At 38.7% G+C, this 16,477-nt stretch overlaps 1 protein-coding gene and 1 long non-coding RNA gene across 26 annotated transcripts in view; one reads left to right on the forward strand and one right to left on the reverse strand.

The window, feature by feature from the left end:
* The window catches only part of LOC103786948 (uncharacterized), a 65,912-nt gene extending 59,544 nt beyond the window's left edge, over positions 1–6,368 (forward strand). The window contains exon 4 of the long non-coding RNA XR_004671304.3: positions 5,948–6,368. This is a non-coding gene — a long non-coding RNA (uncharacterized LOC103786948). The remainder of the gene's footprint in view (positions 1–5,947) is intronic.
* SORBS2 (sorbin and SH3 domain containing 2) overlaps positions 1–16,477 on the reverse strand; it is a 373,741-nt gene that overhangs the window by 41,201 nt on the left and 316,063 nt on the right. For 9 of the 25 annotated variants that reach the window (XM_055112089.2, XM_055112083.2, XM_057302235.2 and 6 more), the window contains 2 exons: positions 3,935–3,984; positions 213–400 (listed from right to left, as the gene is read on the reverse strand). In XM_055112089.2, the coding sequence (XP_054968064.2) occupies positions 213–400; positions 3,935–3,984 (238 nt within the window). Of the gene's footprint in view, positions 1–212; positions 401–3,934; positions 3,985–8,725; positions 8,783–11,441; positions 11,526–12,238; positions 12,398–16,477 lie in introns of all 25 variants that reach the window. The other 16 variants (XM_055112071.2, XM_055112070.2, XM_055112073.2 and 13 more) reach the window with 5 other exon arrangements.

Below are 16,477 nucleotides of genomic sequence, written 5' to 3' on the forward strand. Positions count from 1 at the left end.
GATGCTAGTCAGAGTTCTTTAAGCAACCTAAGTGGCTCGCCGGCTTGAGTCAGTCTGGGTGGGAAGAAAGCTATTGTTCTAAAACTATATTTTATTCCAGACACTGTAGGTGGGAGCTGGCACATGCCACTATCACTGGGCCAGCTTTCACACAGTGCTCTAGGCTAAAACGTAAACTAGTAAATTGTTGTGTTTTCATTTACTATGCTCACCTTTTGCTCTTGATGGGGAAGAAGGAGAAGAGCTAGTGAAAGACTTTGTAAGAGAGGTGCTTGATCCTGGGAGGTCCACTCGGCCTGGGCTAGTCCTGCTCGAACTTTGATCTCCCAAGCCCCGTGGTGGACCCACTGCAGGCTCGCTCTTCCTCCGCTTCCTGAAGTCACTGGCCATGCTTGCAGAACTGAAAGAAGGAATCAGATCTGTTTGATTGGCACTGGAGGAGGTTCGGGTGTGCACCAGAAAACCCGGTGGAACGTGCTAGTGACAATGGCGTAACTCCTAAACCTCTATCCCCAAAACTGCATTGCTAGGAACTCATCCCTTGATGTTCAACATGATTTCTCTAGAAAGATCTTTTAAAAAATGAATAGACCTTATTATTTATTTTGAGATGGCTTCTGGCTCTGTCACCCAGGCTGGAAGCGCAGTGGTGCAATCACAGCTCACTGCAGCCCCAAACTCCTGGGCTCAAGGGAGACTCCCGCCTCAACCTCCTGAGTAGCTGGGACCACAGGTGGGTGCCACCTCACCTGGCTAATTTTTAAAAATTTCTTATTTATGTAGAGACAGAGTCTCACTATGTTGCCCAGGCTGGTCTCAAACCCCTGAGCTCAAGTAATCCTCAAGCCTCAGTCTCCTGAAGTGTTGGGATTACAGGCGTGAACCACTGTGCCCGGCCAACTAAATTTTTTTAGGGCAGTTTTAGGCTTACAGAAATAATGACTGGAAAGTGTAGAGAGTTTCCTTATAGTCCCTTTCCTCTTGCACCGTTTCCCTTATCATTTACTTATTCTTTTGGTGGGTACATTGTCACAATTGATGAATCTATCCTGATGCATCGTCACCCCAAGTCCATAGTTTACATTTGAGTTCATGTTTTGTCTTAAACATTTTATGGGTTTTGAGAAATGTATAATGATGTGTGTCCATCCTTAATGTGTCAATCATATAAAATAGTTTTCCCGCCATAAAAAGCTTCTGTCCTCCAGCTTTTCATCCCTCCCTTCCTCCCGCTCATCCTGGCACCCATTGATCTTTCCACGGCCTCCACAGTTTTGCCTTTTCACCATGCCCAGTTGATATCATGCAGAATGTGGCCTCTCAGGTTGGCTTCCTGCACTCGGTGATACACTTTTAAGGCTCCTCCATGTGTTTTTTGTCACTTGATAGCTCATTTCTTTGTATTGCTGAGTCACATTCTATTACATGGATGCGCCACAGTTTATGTATCCATTCACCTGTTGAAGGATATCTTGGTTGCTTCCAACTTCTAGCAATTATAAATAATGCTCCTAAGAAAACCACCTGCTGGTTTTTGTGTGAACCTAAGTTTTTAAACATCTTTGAACGTCAAAATTCTCCTATAGTGTAATATGTTGATTGAGAATTCAGTGCTATAATTTGTATCTTGTATCTTTTCTCTATAAAGCGGAGTTCTAACAACATGAATATATCCAGAGGGGCATACCAAATACAGGAAATAACTGAAAAAAAAAAAAAAAAAAAGACATCAAGAGAGGAAAATCTCTCTCACCTCAAGGGTTGCCTGCAGCTTGTCCTATCATCTCTATCATCTTAGCTTTAGAAGATGTTATATTGGAATTCCAACATTTTTTATTTAAATAATGAATGAAGGCTGAGTATGATGGCTCACGTCTGTAATCAAGTACTTTGGGAGGCCAAGGCTGGAGGATGGCTCAAGGTCAGGAGTTTGAGACCAGCCTGGACAACCTAGTGAGACCCTGTCTCTACAGAAAATAAAAAAGTTAGCCAGTTGTGCCATGTGCCTGTAGTCCCAGCTATTCAGGAGGCTGAGGTGGGAGGATAGCTTGAGCCCAGGAGTTTGAGGCTGCAGTGAGCCATGATTGCACCGCTGCACTCCAGCTTGGGCAACAGAGCAAGACCCTGTCTCATCAGTCAGTCAATCAATCAGTACCAGTAATCTGGTCAGCAAATTAACTATTAAAGATTCCTTCCCCTCAGTTGCATAAAATACTGTCAATAGTCTAGAACAGCAGGGAGTTTCTGTCATGGTTTTGAGTTTGAGTACAGTATCATTTAAGACAAATGTTAATGAATGAAGCCACACATGGCACAGCACACTTGTGCATGAAATCACTGGATTCTTAGACAAGACTTGTGTAGACAACAGTGATAATAGCAACAGCGGCAACCCCAGCTCCTATGGAGCCCAGCAGAATGCTATGTGCTTTCTTTATGTTTTTGTCTTATTTAGCCCACACAGCAAACCGATGAGGTATATGCTGTTATCTCAGCTTTACAAATGGTAAAGCGAATACATGTGTCTGGGATGTACGGAAGCAAGCGGAGAGGCAGACCTCAGAACTGGTTTGTCCTCTTCTGAAGAGGATGCATCTCCTAGACCTGTTTTTGCTGGGACTGTCCTGTCATGTGAGGGTCTGTGTGTCTTTACGGCAATCTGTAGATTAGATTAAAACTCCAAAATTCAAATATTTTAGGTGCATAGATAGAGGCACAAGATAAAAAGGAGGGGTTCCAGAGTTCCTTTCTCAGGGATTTTATTGCAGTTGGATGGCACTCAGAAACCCAATTTATGATTGACCCAATTCACAAAGAAATCCACATAGAAGGGTAAATTAATGCTACTACATAAATATTTGTTATTGATGTTACAATATGGCTGGGAGTTTGTATTATTCAATATTACTATTGAACTATGTCTGAACATGTCTGAATTTTGTGATTTGTTTTTTTTTTTTTTTTTTAGACTGAGTATTGCTGTGTTGCCAGGCTGGAGTGCAGTGGTGCAATCTCGACTCACTGCAACCTCCACCCTCCCAGGCTCAAGCGATTCTTCTGCCTCAGCCTCCTGAATAGCTGTGACTAGAGGGGCATGCCACCATGTCTAGCTAATTTTTGTAGTTTTAGTAGTGATGGGGTTTCACCACGTTGGCCAGGATGGTCTCAATCTCTTGACCTCATGATCTGCCCCCCTCGGCCTCCCAGCTGCTGGGATTACAGGCGTGAGCCACCGTGACTGGCCATGAATTTTGTAATATTTTTTAAAAAGTGTGATATTTAAAGCTAACAGAACTTACTTCAGGCCAACTCTGAGGGAAGTTAGGCCTAGTGGGTGACAAGCTATCTTGCCTCAATTTCTTTTTTTTCTCTCTCCTTGCCAACTGTGTAAACTTGGTAAGTTACTAAGCCTAGGTGTCACTTTCCTCAGAGATAAAGTGGGGACAATAGTATTTAACCATAGTGTTGTCTTAGGATTGAATATGTTTTGTACTTATGCCTCATTTATTGGTAGTATTAATAAAAGCATTTCTGATTTGTGTGGTCAGAGTATGATTAACAAATATGTGTATAACACTTTTTAATCTATAATTTTTTTCAAATATATTATTATAAGGGCCATTTAACAACATTGAAAATTAGTTACTTATAATTCCCATCTAAAGAAAAGAAAACTGGGTATAGGGGAGTAAGGGAAGAGAAGGATTTCTCAGTCTGTGAAGGAATTTATAATTAGTTCACTAATTTTTTAGAAATTCTTGAAATGATCATATAAAATGATGCTGAAACAAAATAAAACAACTTCATGAGGCATGGTACTTCAAATAAAAATGAGTGATATATGATACTCATTACTACTTCACTGAATAATTTTATTGTTGAAAAAGAAACCACTGGTATAGAATATTCTGCTACAACATAATAAGATTCTTACCTCATGGGTCTTTCCAGGCTTCTATCTATAGAGGACTGATACAAGGAGGCCTGTTAAGATAGGATAATAGCGCCATGAAAAATTTTACCGTGGCAAAATTTTGTTCACTTGTCAACATTAAATTAGGTATCCTAAAAAGAATGTTATAAAAATTGAGGTTGAAAGTACCATTCATTATGACTACAAAAATGTCTTCCCAAAGAGAGATCATGCGACCTGATTTCTACTTGGGACCTATCTGCTTTCCCTTCTGATATAATGCATTGCAGTTCTCTGTGTAGCTCAAATTATCCACAACCCAAGCATTGCATGGGGGGAAATTAATAATATTTTCTCAGGGACACTGAAATAAGAGCTAAAGTTATCCTACAACCTGAACTGCAGAATCTTACCTGTTGACTGTAAATAGAAATTTCCTACAGAAAGGAATGGTTTGATGTTTTAAAAAATTTGTAGTCATCATTCAATCCTTATGAAACACCACATTTTAAAGTTTTTGTTATTGTTGTTACCAAGTATTGTCTTCAGAATGTAACACATAAGCAGAACTTAAGACACCATTCATCTGTCAACATAGAGATGACGTTTAAATAAAACCCACAGAGTTTGACTTGAAGAAACTAAAGTACCTGGTACTTCAATCAGGTAAATAGTTATACTTTTACAATTAGGTGAGTTCAGGGTTAGTTTAAAATAAATGAGCTAATGAAGCAAAATATAACTTTTTTAAAGTGCACTTTTAAATTTTTCCTTCATTCTGAATAATACACTGAAATAGATAGTAAGCAAAAATGATAATATGAATTTTTTATTTTCCATGGCATCTGCTGGGATAATTGCTAAAATATCTAAAAGGCAAGAGAGGACACTGAGCTATCCAGTGTTTGAGGTGACACTGTGGTATGATGTCCAGAAAGCACAGGGAGATGGCTGGGTGCAGTGGCTCATGCCTGTAATCCCAGCACTTTGGGAGGCCAACGTGGGTGGATCACCTGTGGTCAGGAGTTCAAGATCAGCCTGACCAACGTGGTGAAACCCAAAATGAGCCAGGCATGGTGACACATTCCTGTTATCCTAGCTACGTAGGAGGCTGAGGCAGAAGAATTGCTTGAATCTGGGAGGCAGAGGTTGCAGCGAGTCGAGATGGCGCCACTGCACTCCAGCCTGGGCAATGAGAGTGAAACCCCGTCTCAAAAAAACAAAAGCAAAAAACAACAAAACAAAACGAAAACCAAAACCAAAACCAAACAAAACAGAAGTATAAAGAAAGTATAGGGAGATGTATACCAAGTATAGATAGTTTTGCCTTTGGTCATATTTGATGATCAATTCATCACAGATAAAGTTTGGTTTGATGAAGAACTGGAATTCTAGTTTAAAAACATTTGTCTGTATGAAAGCTTAAAAATGTCAGCCAGAAAGGCAAGGTTTGACAAATGTTGTCTTAAGTTGCTATCATCTCGAAACATTTTATCAGAGTATTAAACATCTACTTAGTGGAAATCAAATCTCACTTTACAAACTATTTCTATAACTCAGTTTTCTATTAATTGGTAAATTAGCACCAATTAATCAATTAAAACAATACAATTTTGCAATTCTGTATGTATATCAGTCTTACAAGGTCCCTTTTGCATAACTTATGCTTCTATTAACTAATATTTTAATTTAATTCTATCTTACTAAATGAAAATGGAATCTTGTCTAGAAACAAAGGCATCTCTGCATGAGAATATTCCCATCCTCCTTTTAGACAGAAAAAGTGGATTCTAATATTTTTAGTTCCTAGAAAATATTTAGATTTCTAGGTTCTCAACAAATATAAAATCAGGAGAAAAGTTTGGTTTGCTAGTCTGATATGTGTACATGGTTATTTTAATTTGCTGAGCTCTGAATCAGACACTGGGAAGGTAGAAAAATAGATACTAAATATGAAAGAAAGCAAACAAGTAAAAAAAATAAAATCAGATCGTTATATTACAATTAAGAAATATTAATTCTACTCGTTTGCAGAAGAGCGACACTGAAGAGCCTGAGAGCATCGGCGTCTGTGCAGATCACAGCTTTCGTGGGACACCCTCACACACAGCTGATCACCAAAAAGTGTGAAGTTCACAACACTCTTAGAACAACCCTACAGTGATCAGAAAATTTGAATTGTCAACTTATAATGAGCCTAAACAATATTGTAATGTGAAATAAAACATAGTGTAACAACTGATCGTGTTTTAGGGTTAGGCTAAGAAACTACTATTTCTACTTGTACTGGTTTCTACATTCAAAATAAACTAAAACCAGTTTTGCGGTTTCGTGTACACTCAGAGAAAGTTCAGTATTAAATTGTAAGATAAGAGTAAAAAATCTAGATTGATGACTGAGAGAAAAACTTGTACAATAATTGTAAGAAGGGTACTCATCCCAAAATGAAAATTATCTCCAGAAAAGAGGTTACAAATTTTACCAGTTATGATCTACTATTTACATATTACCATTATTTTAACACACTTAGAAGGTCAATTTAGTGAAGTACAGATACTGAATCACTCTTTCTGTTAAGTAGCTATGAGATTAAATTTTGCTTAAATATCCATAACTGCTCTTCATTAATGCCAGTTTTCCAGTTATGGATTAAAATCTATGTTATTCATGGTATATACCAGGCAGTTGATAAATGGCAGCTAAGGTAATGTCTAATCAATTACATTTGTTTTTACCAGAAATGTTTAATAACAAAAGGTTATTAAAGACAAAATCCAGAACCTTAAGAGAATATATTTTCTTACATTCTGAAAAACTATAATGTGAAATTAATAACATAGTTAACATATGCTATTAGAATCATACAGCACCCCCTCTGAATCCCAGAGATAACTGGCAAATAGATCAACTACTGGCAAAGTGCTTTTATGTGTTTTGTTTTTTTTGCCACTACCATCACATAATAGAATGCATAGAATTAAGTTTCTACTATTTTTATGCCCAAGAATTATTGTGTAATATTAATTAACAGAACTCTTTTCACAGGAATTCAATAGTTAACAAGAAATAATATTAAGTAAGTAATTTGTTTTTAAAAGATTTATCCTCTAAATATATATCTTGGAAGTGCTGAAAAGCATGATATAAAGGAAATAGCACAGAAATGAAGGTTAAGAGAGATATATTTTTTTTCTGCCACTATCTTACCATGTGATTTTGGACTTATTTCTTAAAATTATTGCACTCTACTTTTTTTTTAACTGAAAAATGAGTGAGGTGGACATGATGCACTCTAAATTCCATTTCAGTTATCTATGAACCAACTACCTTAAAAACACCCTAGAAATATCTGAGAAAAATATCTGACCACATTGAATTTCAAAATAAATTCTTGGGTTGTTCATATGTTGAAATAAGACTCTTTCTGCAGATATTAAGGTAACATAACATACAGAATATAACCCCTTGTTTTATTTGATTTTCTTCAGATTACATGCCTGCCTGCCTGGCTATAAAATGTAAGCCTTTAGAAATAACTGAATTCAATAACCCAAAATGTTCCTGATTACTCTATTTTACCTTTTATTTAATATATAAATATTTTGATCACTTCTCAGATTTAACACACACTCTGATGTTTACCACAGGGTAAATAATTTGAAATTGCAAGTTGAGACGCTAGAAATTTGCATATTTCCTTGAGACTCTATACCTGCAATTCCAGTGGTCACCACTATGTGTCAGTAGTACCTCCTACAACACAACGGTTCTACTGGTTGTGTTTCCCAGTTGCACATATTTAAGACTTTTAATGAAAATAAGATATTTATTGTGTTATAGTATTCACTTAAGACCACAGAGCAACTACAGTGCAAAAAACAGTTTATTTACTTTGTTCCCATGCTAGTTGCTTCTAAGAGTTCCTTGCAAGGAGGCTTTTATATAGCTGATGGCTAGCAAAACAGTGCCATTTCTGCTTGTGTCTTCTAATGAGTCATTTATCCACTTTCTAAAGTAATTTTCTGCTTTTCTTTGCAGAGAGCAGGGTAACAAGCTTTTGACTCTGAATCATTTCTGCCTGTATCATTCTCTCTTTCAAATAAAACTCTGATTCAAATAAAAATATACGTTGGCTGCCGTAAATTTTTCACCTAGTTGATTATTATAGGCTCTTAAGTAGAGATTGCAAATGCATTTCATTTTATATGCCAATGATAATTTGTTATAGTGGCTGCCTGGATTACAGTGTTGAAAAGGAGTAGTCATGTCTGTCATGGGTATGAAACTGGGAAGTTGTGATACACAATTTCCAGGTATTTGCCAGCCCTATTCTTGACTGATAATACAATCCGTAAGTTGTATTTAGGAAAATGAAAGAATAAAAATAAATTTTAGGAATATATGGGACATAGGCATCTGATTATCCACACTCCAAGCATTATAATAGAATGGTTCTAAGAAGCCTTCTAGTAGTATTTTACTCTGTCTCATAAAAAGAGGTGGTTAATATATGCACTAAGACTAATACTTTTGATTTTTAATTTTCACACTGCTGAATACCAGAACTACATAGAATAGTATAACTAGCAGTTGTGGTTGGAATGATTCTTCACCCAGAGTCCAGAGATAGCCAACAACTCTGGCATAATTAATGTCCAGGCAATGATACTGGATGCAACATAATGATGCAAAGATAGATTTTTTTCAAAAATAGCTTAGACATTACAGAGAATTGTAAAACACAGATGTGCAGAATCACAGTCACAGCCTCTAAGGGAGATATCTGAAAAAGAGAGAATAACGTATTTTTACCTCATTGAAAACACCAGAAGAATGATCTTGAACATAGTCCAGAGGCTTTTTAGGAGGCTGGGTGTAGACGCACCACAGAAGCAGAAGTGTAGGGATGGAATGGAGGAGAGTCAATGGCAGCAAGGAATGAACATGTGGAAAAGGTGACAACAGTTAGAAATTGAGTGTTGACAGCACCAGCTACACAAACAGAATGACATGAATGGAGCAAAATGGGGGCAGCTTGGAGGAAGTGTGCAACGTCTGCAAATATTCTCAAGCACTGGGAAAATTCGCTAGTGTTCAATTAGTATATTTATAAATTCATTTTGTCAAATTTCATTAGCACTCCTAGTCTCTGGCCACAGAGGAATGCAAGGTAAATTAAAGAAACATTAAAGGAGCAAGTGGATAGCATGCTGGTGAGTTTCCATGTGTGGCTGAAAATGATTATGGAAAATGCTGATAACTTAGGCTCAGTACAGAATAGTCCCTATAAGCTTTCTTTTTGAATTTTTTTATTTCATTTTTTTTTTTTTGAGACAGGGTTTCACTCTGTCACCCAGGCTGGAGTGTAGTGGCACCGTCTCAGCTCACTGCAATCTCTGCCACCAGGGTTCAAGTGATTCTCCCACCTCAGCCCCCTGAGTAGCTGGGATTACAGGCGTATGCCACCATGCCCAGCTAATTTTTGTATTTTTAGTAGAGAAGGGGTTTCACCATGTTGGCCAGGCTGAACTCCTGACCTCAAGTGTTCCGTCTGCCTCAGCCTCCCAAAGTGCTGGGATTACAGGTGTGAGTCACCACGCCTGGCCGTCCCTATAAACTTTCTAACCAACAGCAACAATACATATAAAATAAAGCTAGAGAATGTTTTTCCTTGAAATAAAATACATTTACATTCACACTAAGATACAAATGAGAAAAAATGAGAGAAAACATTCTTCCTATGAGATAATAAACCTAAGAAAAATTCTTTGGTTTATATCCATTTACAGTCACTTTTGATTCAGTTCAATAAGCTACCTTGAGTCTAACCAAGTCTCCTTTGCAGTTTAATGGACAAAAGAGACTACCATCACCAATCAGTAAACCATATATGGTCCATATGCAAGTATATAAATCAGCATATGGTATAGAAATGGTTATATCCTGATTTCTAAAAAAACTATCAGTGTAATTGGTATGTTATTTAAGAGTCTAAAACGCATAAAAACGTGTGTAACTGACACACATCAAATGCACTGCTGTTGGTGGATACAGTTCCTAATCAGGGAAGTTGTTAACTGAACCTCAAGTTGACTATTTTTTTTTTTTTTTTGAGATGGAGTCTCACTCTGTCGCCCAGGCTGGAGTGCAGTGGCGCGATCTCAGCTCACTGCAATCTCCGCCTCCCAGGTTCAAGCGATTCTCCTGCCTCGGTCTCCCAAGTAGCTGGGACTACAGGCACCCGCCACCATGCCCAACTAATGTTTGTATTTTTAGCAGAGACGGGGTTTCACCATGTTGGCCAGAATGGTCTCGATCTGTTGATTTCGTGATCCGCCTGCCTCGGCCTCCCAAAGTGCTGGGATTACAGGCGTGAGCCACCGCGCCCGGCCTCAAGTTGACTCTTTATCCCAAACAGGCTAAGCAATAAGGCCCAACCTCGGGGCTTCCTCTGGCGGGAGTCTGGGGATTAGAGAAGTTGTGATGGCTTTCACTAGCAAGTCTGGAAATTAAGATCCACAGGACTTCCTGATTTTTTTCTTTCCTTATATCCCTAATGGTAAACTAGGTACAGTCATGTGTTGCATAATGACGTTTCCGTCAACGATGCACCTGTATATGATGGTGGTCCTATGGGATTATAAGATTGCATTTTTACCATACCTTTTCTATGTTTAGATATGTTTGGGTACACAAATACCTACCATTGCATTACAGTTGCCTACAGTATGGAGTGCAGGAACCTGCTGTACGGGTTTGTAGCCCAGGAGCAGCGGGCCATAGCACACAGCCTAGGCGTGTAGCAGGCTCTAGCATCTGGGTTTGTGTAAGTACTCTGCGATGTTTGCACAATGGCAAGTCCACCTGATGACACATTTCTCAGAACCCGTCCACATCCTTAAGCAACACGTGACTGTATTTTATAGTGGGATTACTCTGGCAGTATATTATAGTGAGAACTGCCCAGAGATTTTCATTTTTCTTTAACAGGCTCTGGGTTTAACTTCTTACTCTGCCATTTACTATTTTGTGCACATTACTTAACCCCTCCAGTCCCCATTTTCTTCTTCTTGGCGGGACATCACGAGGCCTCGAGGAGATAATGAAGACAGAAGCCCGCACTCTCCAGGTGCCTGATGTTTGCTCAGCAAACAGGACTCAATGTCAAGGTGCTCTTCTGCTTGAACTAGACCAAATAGACTGTAAACAAATACAAATCTTCTATACAGCTGTAATAATTGTCCGAATATTCCATCACAGAAACTACCTCAACATTTTGAACTTGTAATGAATTAGATATAAAGAAATCTTAATGAATGACCTACAAACCACATAGGAAATGTCTGAGCACATTTGAGCATTTGGTACAGAAATGAACCTGGACTACGCTGTACCAAGTTTGTGTATACATTATACATTCATTCGGCCTTTGTTCTCTGAATGACACCCACGTCTCCTGATAATTGTATTTTAGAAATCAAACAGCATACTCCTAGTTTTCTTATATTAATAGTCTAGCCTCACTTACCGGGCGTCCAAACTCCAGTTCTGAAAAGAATTTATACCAGGGCTCATTTTCTAAATCTATGTCATCTGGATTTATGCGATCAGTCTAGAGCAGATGTGAAGGAAAAGGGAAGGAAAAGGCACACTGAGCAAAGTGAGGGAAACGCTGTGTGGCATGAAAAACTCACGCGCGCATTGACACGCAAACATGCATCAACTCTCACCCCACGAACCTCAGCAGGAGAGAACGGAGGAAGTAAAGTAAAACGAGTAACATGAGGATGTGAAGGCGAGCTCCATGGCAGGGGGTCCCTAGCTGTTTCCTGCGTCCATCGTTTCTGATTGGCATAAGTTGTGGGCAACTCTTGCTTGAGTTGATCCACTTACGCTTGAGGCATGAACTATGGACCACTCTCTGCGGCAGCGAGACTGGGTCTGGCTGGCACGCCTGATGTTTGGAATAGGCTCAACCCAGTCACCAAGTAGCTCTTCTGGGCGAGTCACTTCATCGTCCCTGCCCTCATTGGTGGCTAGCAGCCCCAGCATGGGAGCCCGCAGTCTGCAGACAATTCACTCGGGTGCAGGCAGGTGGTAAGCCTGGGATGGGGAAGGGTGCGGGAGGGGTGGGAAGACAGGCGAGCTGGGGGAGGGGGACAGGGCATTGGGGGGCTCTCAGGGGCCTGTGGATGAGAAGATTCTGGGGCCTGGGTGGGTGCGAGCGGGACCCGGGGGAGTGGGAGTCGCCAGGCTCTGAGCAAGCAAGGGCTGCACCTGCACCTCTGCCGGGCATGAAGAAAGGTAAGGAAGGAAGGAGCTCACCCGGGTGGGAGACAGAGCCGGGGCGCGCGAGCTTGGTGTGGGGGCGCCACTCCGGGGCGGAGGGGAGGGGCTACCAGTGACTTCTCCGAGTCGGGAGCTAGAAAGAGGCTTCCGGCCAGGTTCCCTTGGAACAGGTGTCGGAGTTGTTGGGAGAGGGGGCTGCAAGAAAGAGGGGTGCAGAAACTGGTTCATTAGATGGAGGCTCTGGGCGGAACCGCGAGGACACCCTGGCAGCGCGGGAGGGGAGAGGACTCCGGACAGCGAAGTGTCCCTGGGGACCCAGAGGCCTCGGGAGCGATCCGGGCCGCTGCGAAGCCCTGACCCCCAGGGGTGGATCCCCAGGATTCACCTCCCGGCTGCCTGCTCTGAGCTGAGAAGGGGATCTGGTTTTCACAATACCGTGGATGGCGGGGAAGGGGAGGGAGCCTGGGGTAAAATCCCATCTTGGTTTCCTTGATGTTCTAATTTAGAGAAAAAGCCAGTTTTATAATTGACCTGCTTCCCTGCAGAGCTTTCTGAATGTTGTTTTTAAGATGAAAAAACTAGCAGTGTTAATATAAACAGTTAGAGAAAATACATACAATTATTCTAGTAATAGAAAACAGATGTTGAGTGTTTACCTTACCCAGCAGTGTCCTTAATATTTTCAAATAATACATGGCTGACTAGATTGATTTAGGCTGCTGATTTTATAGTAAATCTAAGAGCTTAAAGTACTATACACAGGTTATTACTTCTTTGATAATTACTATATGACACTAATTAAGTGTGGTACAATTGAAGAGTACAGTATCTTAAGGTCAGAAAAAAAATTCTAAGAAAAATTATATGGTTCCCTAAAAGCCATTCACTCTGGCTAGGAGAGGAGCTGTGACTCCCAAGACATATTCTAGGAGGACTATTAAGTGCTCACTGCTTCAGAACAATTCAATATCATTTGCTTACAATTCTTAAAGAAACTCAGGGACTTAGATTGAATAGCGACATCTTGGTTGTGAAAAAAATGCTATGTAACCTTCGCAGTGCTGGGAGCTTGAAATGTTCCATACTCCAACAAAAGCCATGATTTTGACATTGTTCTACTGTTTTATTGACTCGTTGCATTTACAAGTTTTGCTAACGATACACAGTCTACACTTAATAATAAATTATACTCACAGTGTTTTTAGTGATGCGACTTTGTTTCAATATTTTATAATAAAAGATTATAATAGTAATTACAGACAATGATAGAAAAGTTTGAGGCATCGTGACAAAATAGTGCAAAAGCCTAAGTTATCCAAAAGATGTAGTGATCATAATTATAAAGACTGTGTAGTGTCCCTGGGAAATGCTCACAATGAGATACCAAGCAGTCAAAACGGAATCTAACCACGCACCTGTACAGTAGTTACAATGGTATTACAAAGCTTGTCTCTGCATGAACACAGTAAAGAAGTCACACATACACAAACGACTACAATGGTGTTCTGGTATTGCGACTGTTTGTTTTTTCTTTCTTTTAAATATTATTTTGCTTTATTGTCATAATGTTATTTTTGTAATAAATAAATTCAGAGAGAACATCCTATTAGACATAGGAAAATGCCTAGAAATCTTGAGATATTTTTCCTTCTTTATGCCAGTATTATATTTGGTTTACACCTCAGAAGTAATAGTGAAATTGGTAGAGACAAAATATTCTAGTAACCAATTTGCTATTTTCTGTCGAATTTAAAAATTTAATTCAATTTATATTTGATTCAATAGTTGCAATAGTATTAATTGAGATTTTAATGTCAATAAAATACTATTTTTCTCCAATTATTATTTAGATCATTATAGATGCATAATTATTCGTGAAATGGCTTTGCTGGAGCTGGTTTTTAGGGTAACTGACAGGAGAGAGAATTTCCAGTAATTTCTCTTCTGTTTAGAGAGACATACTATTTCTTCTACAGGAAAACTAACCTCTGACTCTTTTAAACTTCATAGTTTCTAATGTTACACACTGAATGATATCATTAATTATTATAACTTCTGTTTTCAAGAATAGTATTTTGTTTTGCTAAGGGGAGATAGAAACTTCTCTTAGAGGAAATGAATCTGTTTAAGAAACATTATGAACAGCAGAGGGCAGCCAACTTACTAAATGAATAAGACTTGTTAGCTATGTAGCTTCACTTTGACTCCCACATTAAGAAAATATGTAACAAATGGATATACCAAGTCCTGATTTATAGTAATGCATCTCTATGATAGAATATGGAAAAGGAAGCAGAATATCTACCATCTTGCATCATACCTTAGAATGGCAGTTTTCCATGAATTATGCTTTTGTTTATTTAAATAGTCAATTTATAGTTACAATGGGCAACTATCTAGAATGCGTGCCAATAGAAATTAGCAGAGAAAACACCCAAAACAATGATAGCTGGTAATTATCGATAACTTTGGAATGCAATGAAAGGCACATGTTTGAGCAGAGTTGTGTTAAAGGAAGTGTTAGTGGCAGAACTAGAATTTTCTCTTTGCTGCGGTTGCCGTATTGAATCTTTTAAGTCATGCAATAATTAAATGTCCTATGGTGACCTGGAGGCACTGCTAAGGAACACAGAAGCCTCGCAACAGTCAGTGACACACATACAGATGGTCAGTCAACAGAGGGATATGCACACAAATCACTAATCTCAGTAATTTAACACTTTCCATGTGGAACATGGACATTCCTTTGAGTACAGCACTAATATTAACACTCAGAAACTCATTTAGGAAGTATGATTACGGTTTATTCTAATTGCTCATAAAAGGCAAAAGAGCAAAGATACTGATATGCATCTTTCTAACCTTGGTGTGATTTTTTTGTTGTTGTTTCTTTTCATTAAAAAAAAAAAAACCCACCAGCAAACCTCCGTTTAAAACTAACTTTGTGTCATCAGTGCAAGAGGATGTGTTCAAGAAAAGCTACAACTATAAATCACAAGTGATCCTTACTTAAAAGCTACCAAGGGTGAACAACTTTAAAAATTTTAGTGTTTTCTATAATTTAAAAGCATTTAGTTGCTTTTGTGGTTATCGAGATTCCACTAAGTATTCTCAGTGAGGCATGTGCTTTCTATACGTTGTTCTAAACAAAAAGAAGTGCCAGGGCTATTTTGTTTTTCAAATTATGCTCATTCCATTTTAAGTTTTAATGACATTGACTACCGTGTTTTATATTTATTGTGGTTTCACAATAAATGCTATATACATTATTAGTTGGGATAATTCTTAATGGTCATCAGATGAAACTCCTTAAATTTTTATAGTTAAGTATTGACTGACAATCTTTATTGATAAAGAAGCTTAAGTTCATTAAGGGTTTAAATTGCATTTCAACTCTGCACAGTGTTTTCAATGACTATTTTCTTCTGCTTTTATCATTATGTTCAAGTTTAGTTATTGTAGGTTAGGGTAACATTTTCATATTTTTTTTTTTACTTTATCAAGCATACAGAGGTCCTAAACAAATGCTTTATTAAATTTTTTTTTTAAATTTAACATTACTCACCTACAAACATATCCAATGCAATGGGATGTAAAGGTTTTAGTAATATAATCCCAGCAGAGTTTTTATGATTGTCTCATGGAAAAATTAAATTGTGGAAATACGGTTCTGATTTGTGGTTCGAATCAGTTCAAGGCAAATTCCTGGTGACTGCTAAGTACTTTTCCAGATCAAACATTAGGCCCAATTAATTAACATTTCTAAATTTACAGTCACATGAGTATTTATGAGCTTCAAAAAAGTGCGCTCACTTTTACTTTCCCTGTTAAAGAACATAAACGCATATGCCACTGATTCCTAAGGAAGATCTCTTTGCCAGGGTCTTGGGGAGATTTTTGTTCAAACAGTACTACCTCCCTGCCTCCTCTGTATCCCAGGGAATCATGGAATTATGAGTCACTACTAATAGCAGTGTGTCAAACCCCTCCAAGAATGTTTTGAGACCCACTGGGCCTTTTGCACTAGAAATATATAGGCTTCATGGATAAACAACAGAACAAGGATTCAGTCCCTCACCAACTTTTTCCACTGACTGCAAGGGTGAAACCTGTGTTCCTTCATTCACTTAGAAATTCCACGAATGCATATTCACTGAACACCTGCTACAGGCCAGGCATTGTGCCAGGTGTTGGGATACAACTGGTGGACCAGTCACAGCCCTTGCCTTCAAGAAGCTCAAGATCTCATGAGGAACACAGTGTGCCATAGGCACA

This window comes from Pan paniscus, chromosome 3 (assembly GCF_029289425.2).
Source record: "Pan paniscus chromosome 3, NHGRI_mPanPan1-v2.0_pri, whole genome shotgun sequence".
Lineage (NCBI taxonomy): Eukaryota > Metazoa > Chordata > Mammalia > Primates > Hominidae > Pan > Pan paniscus.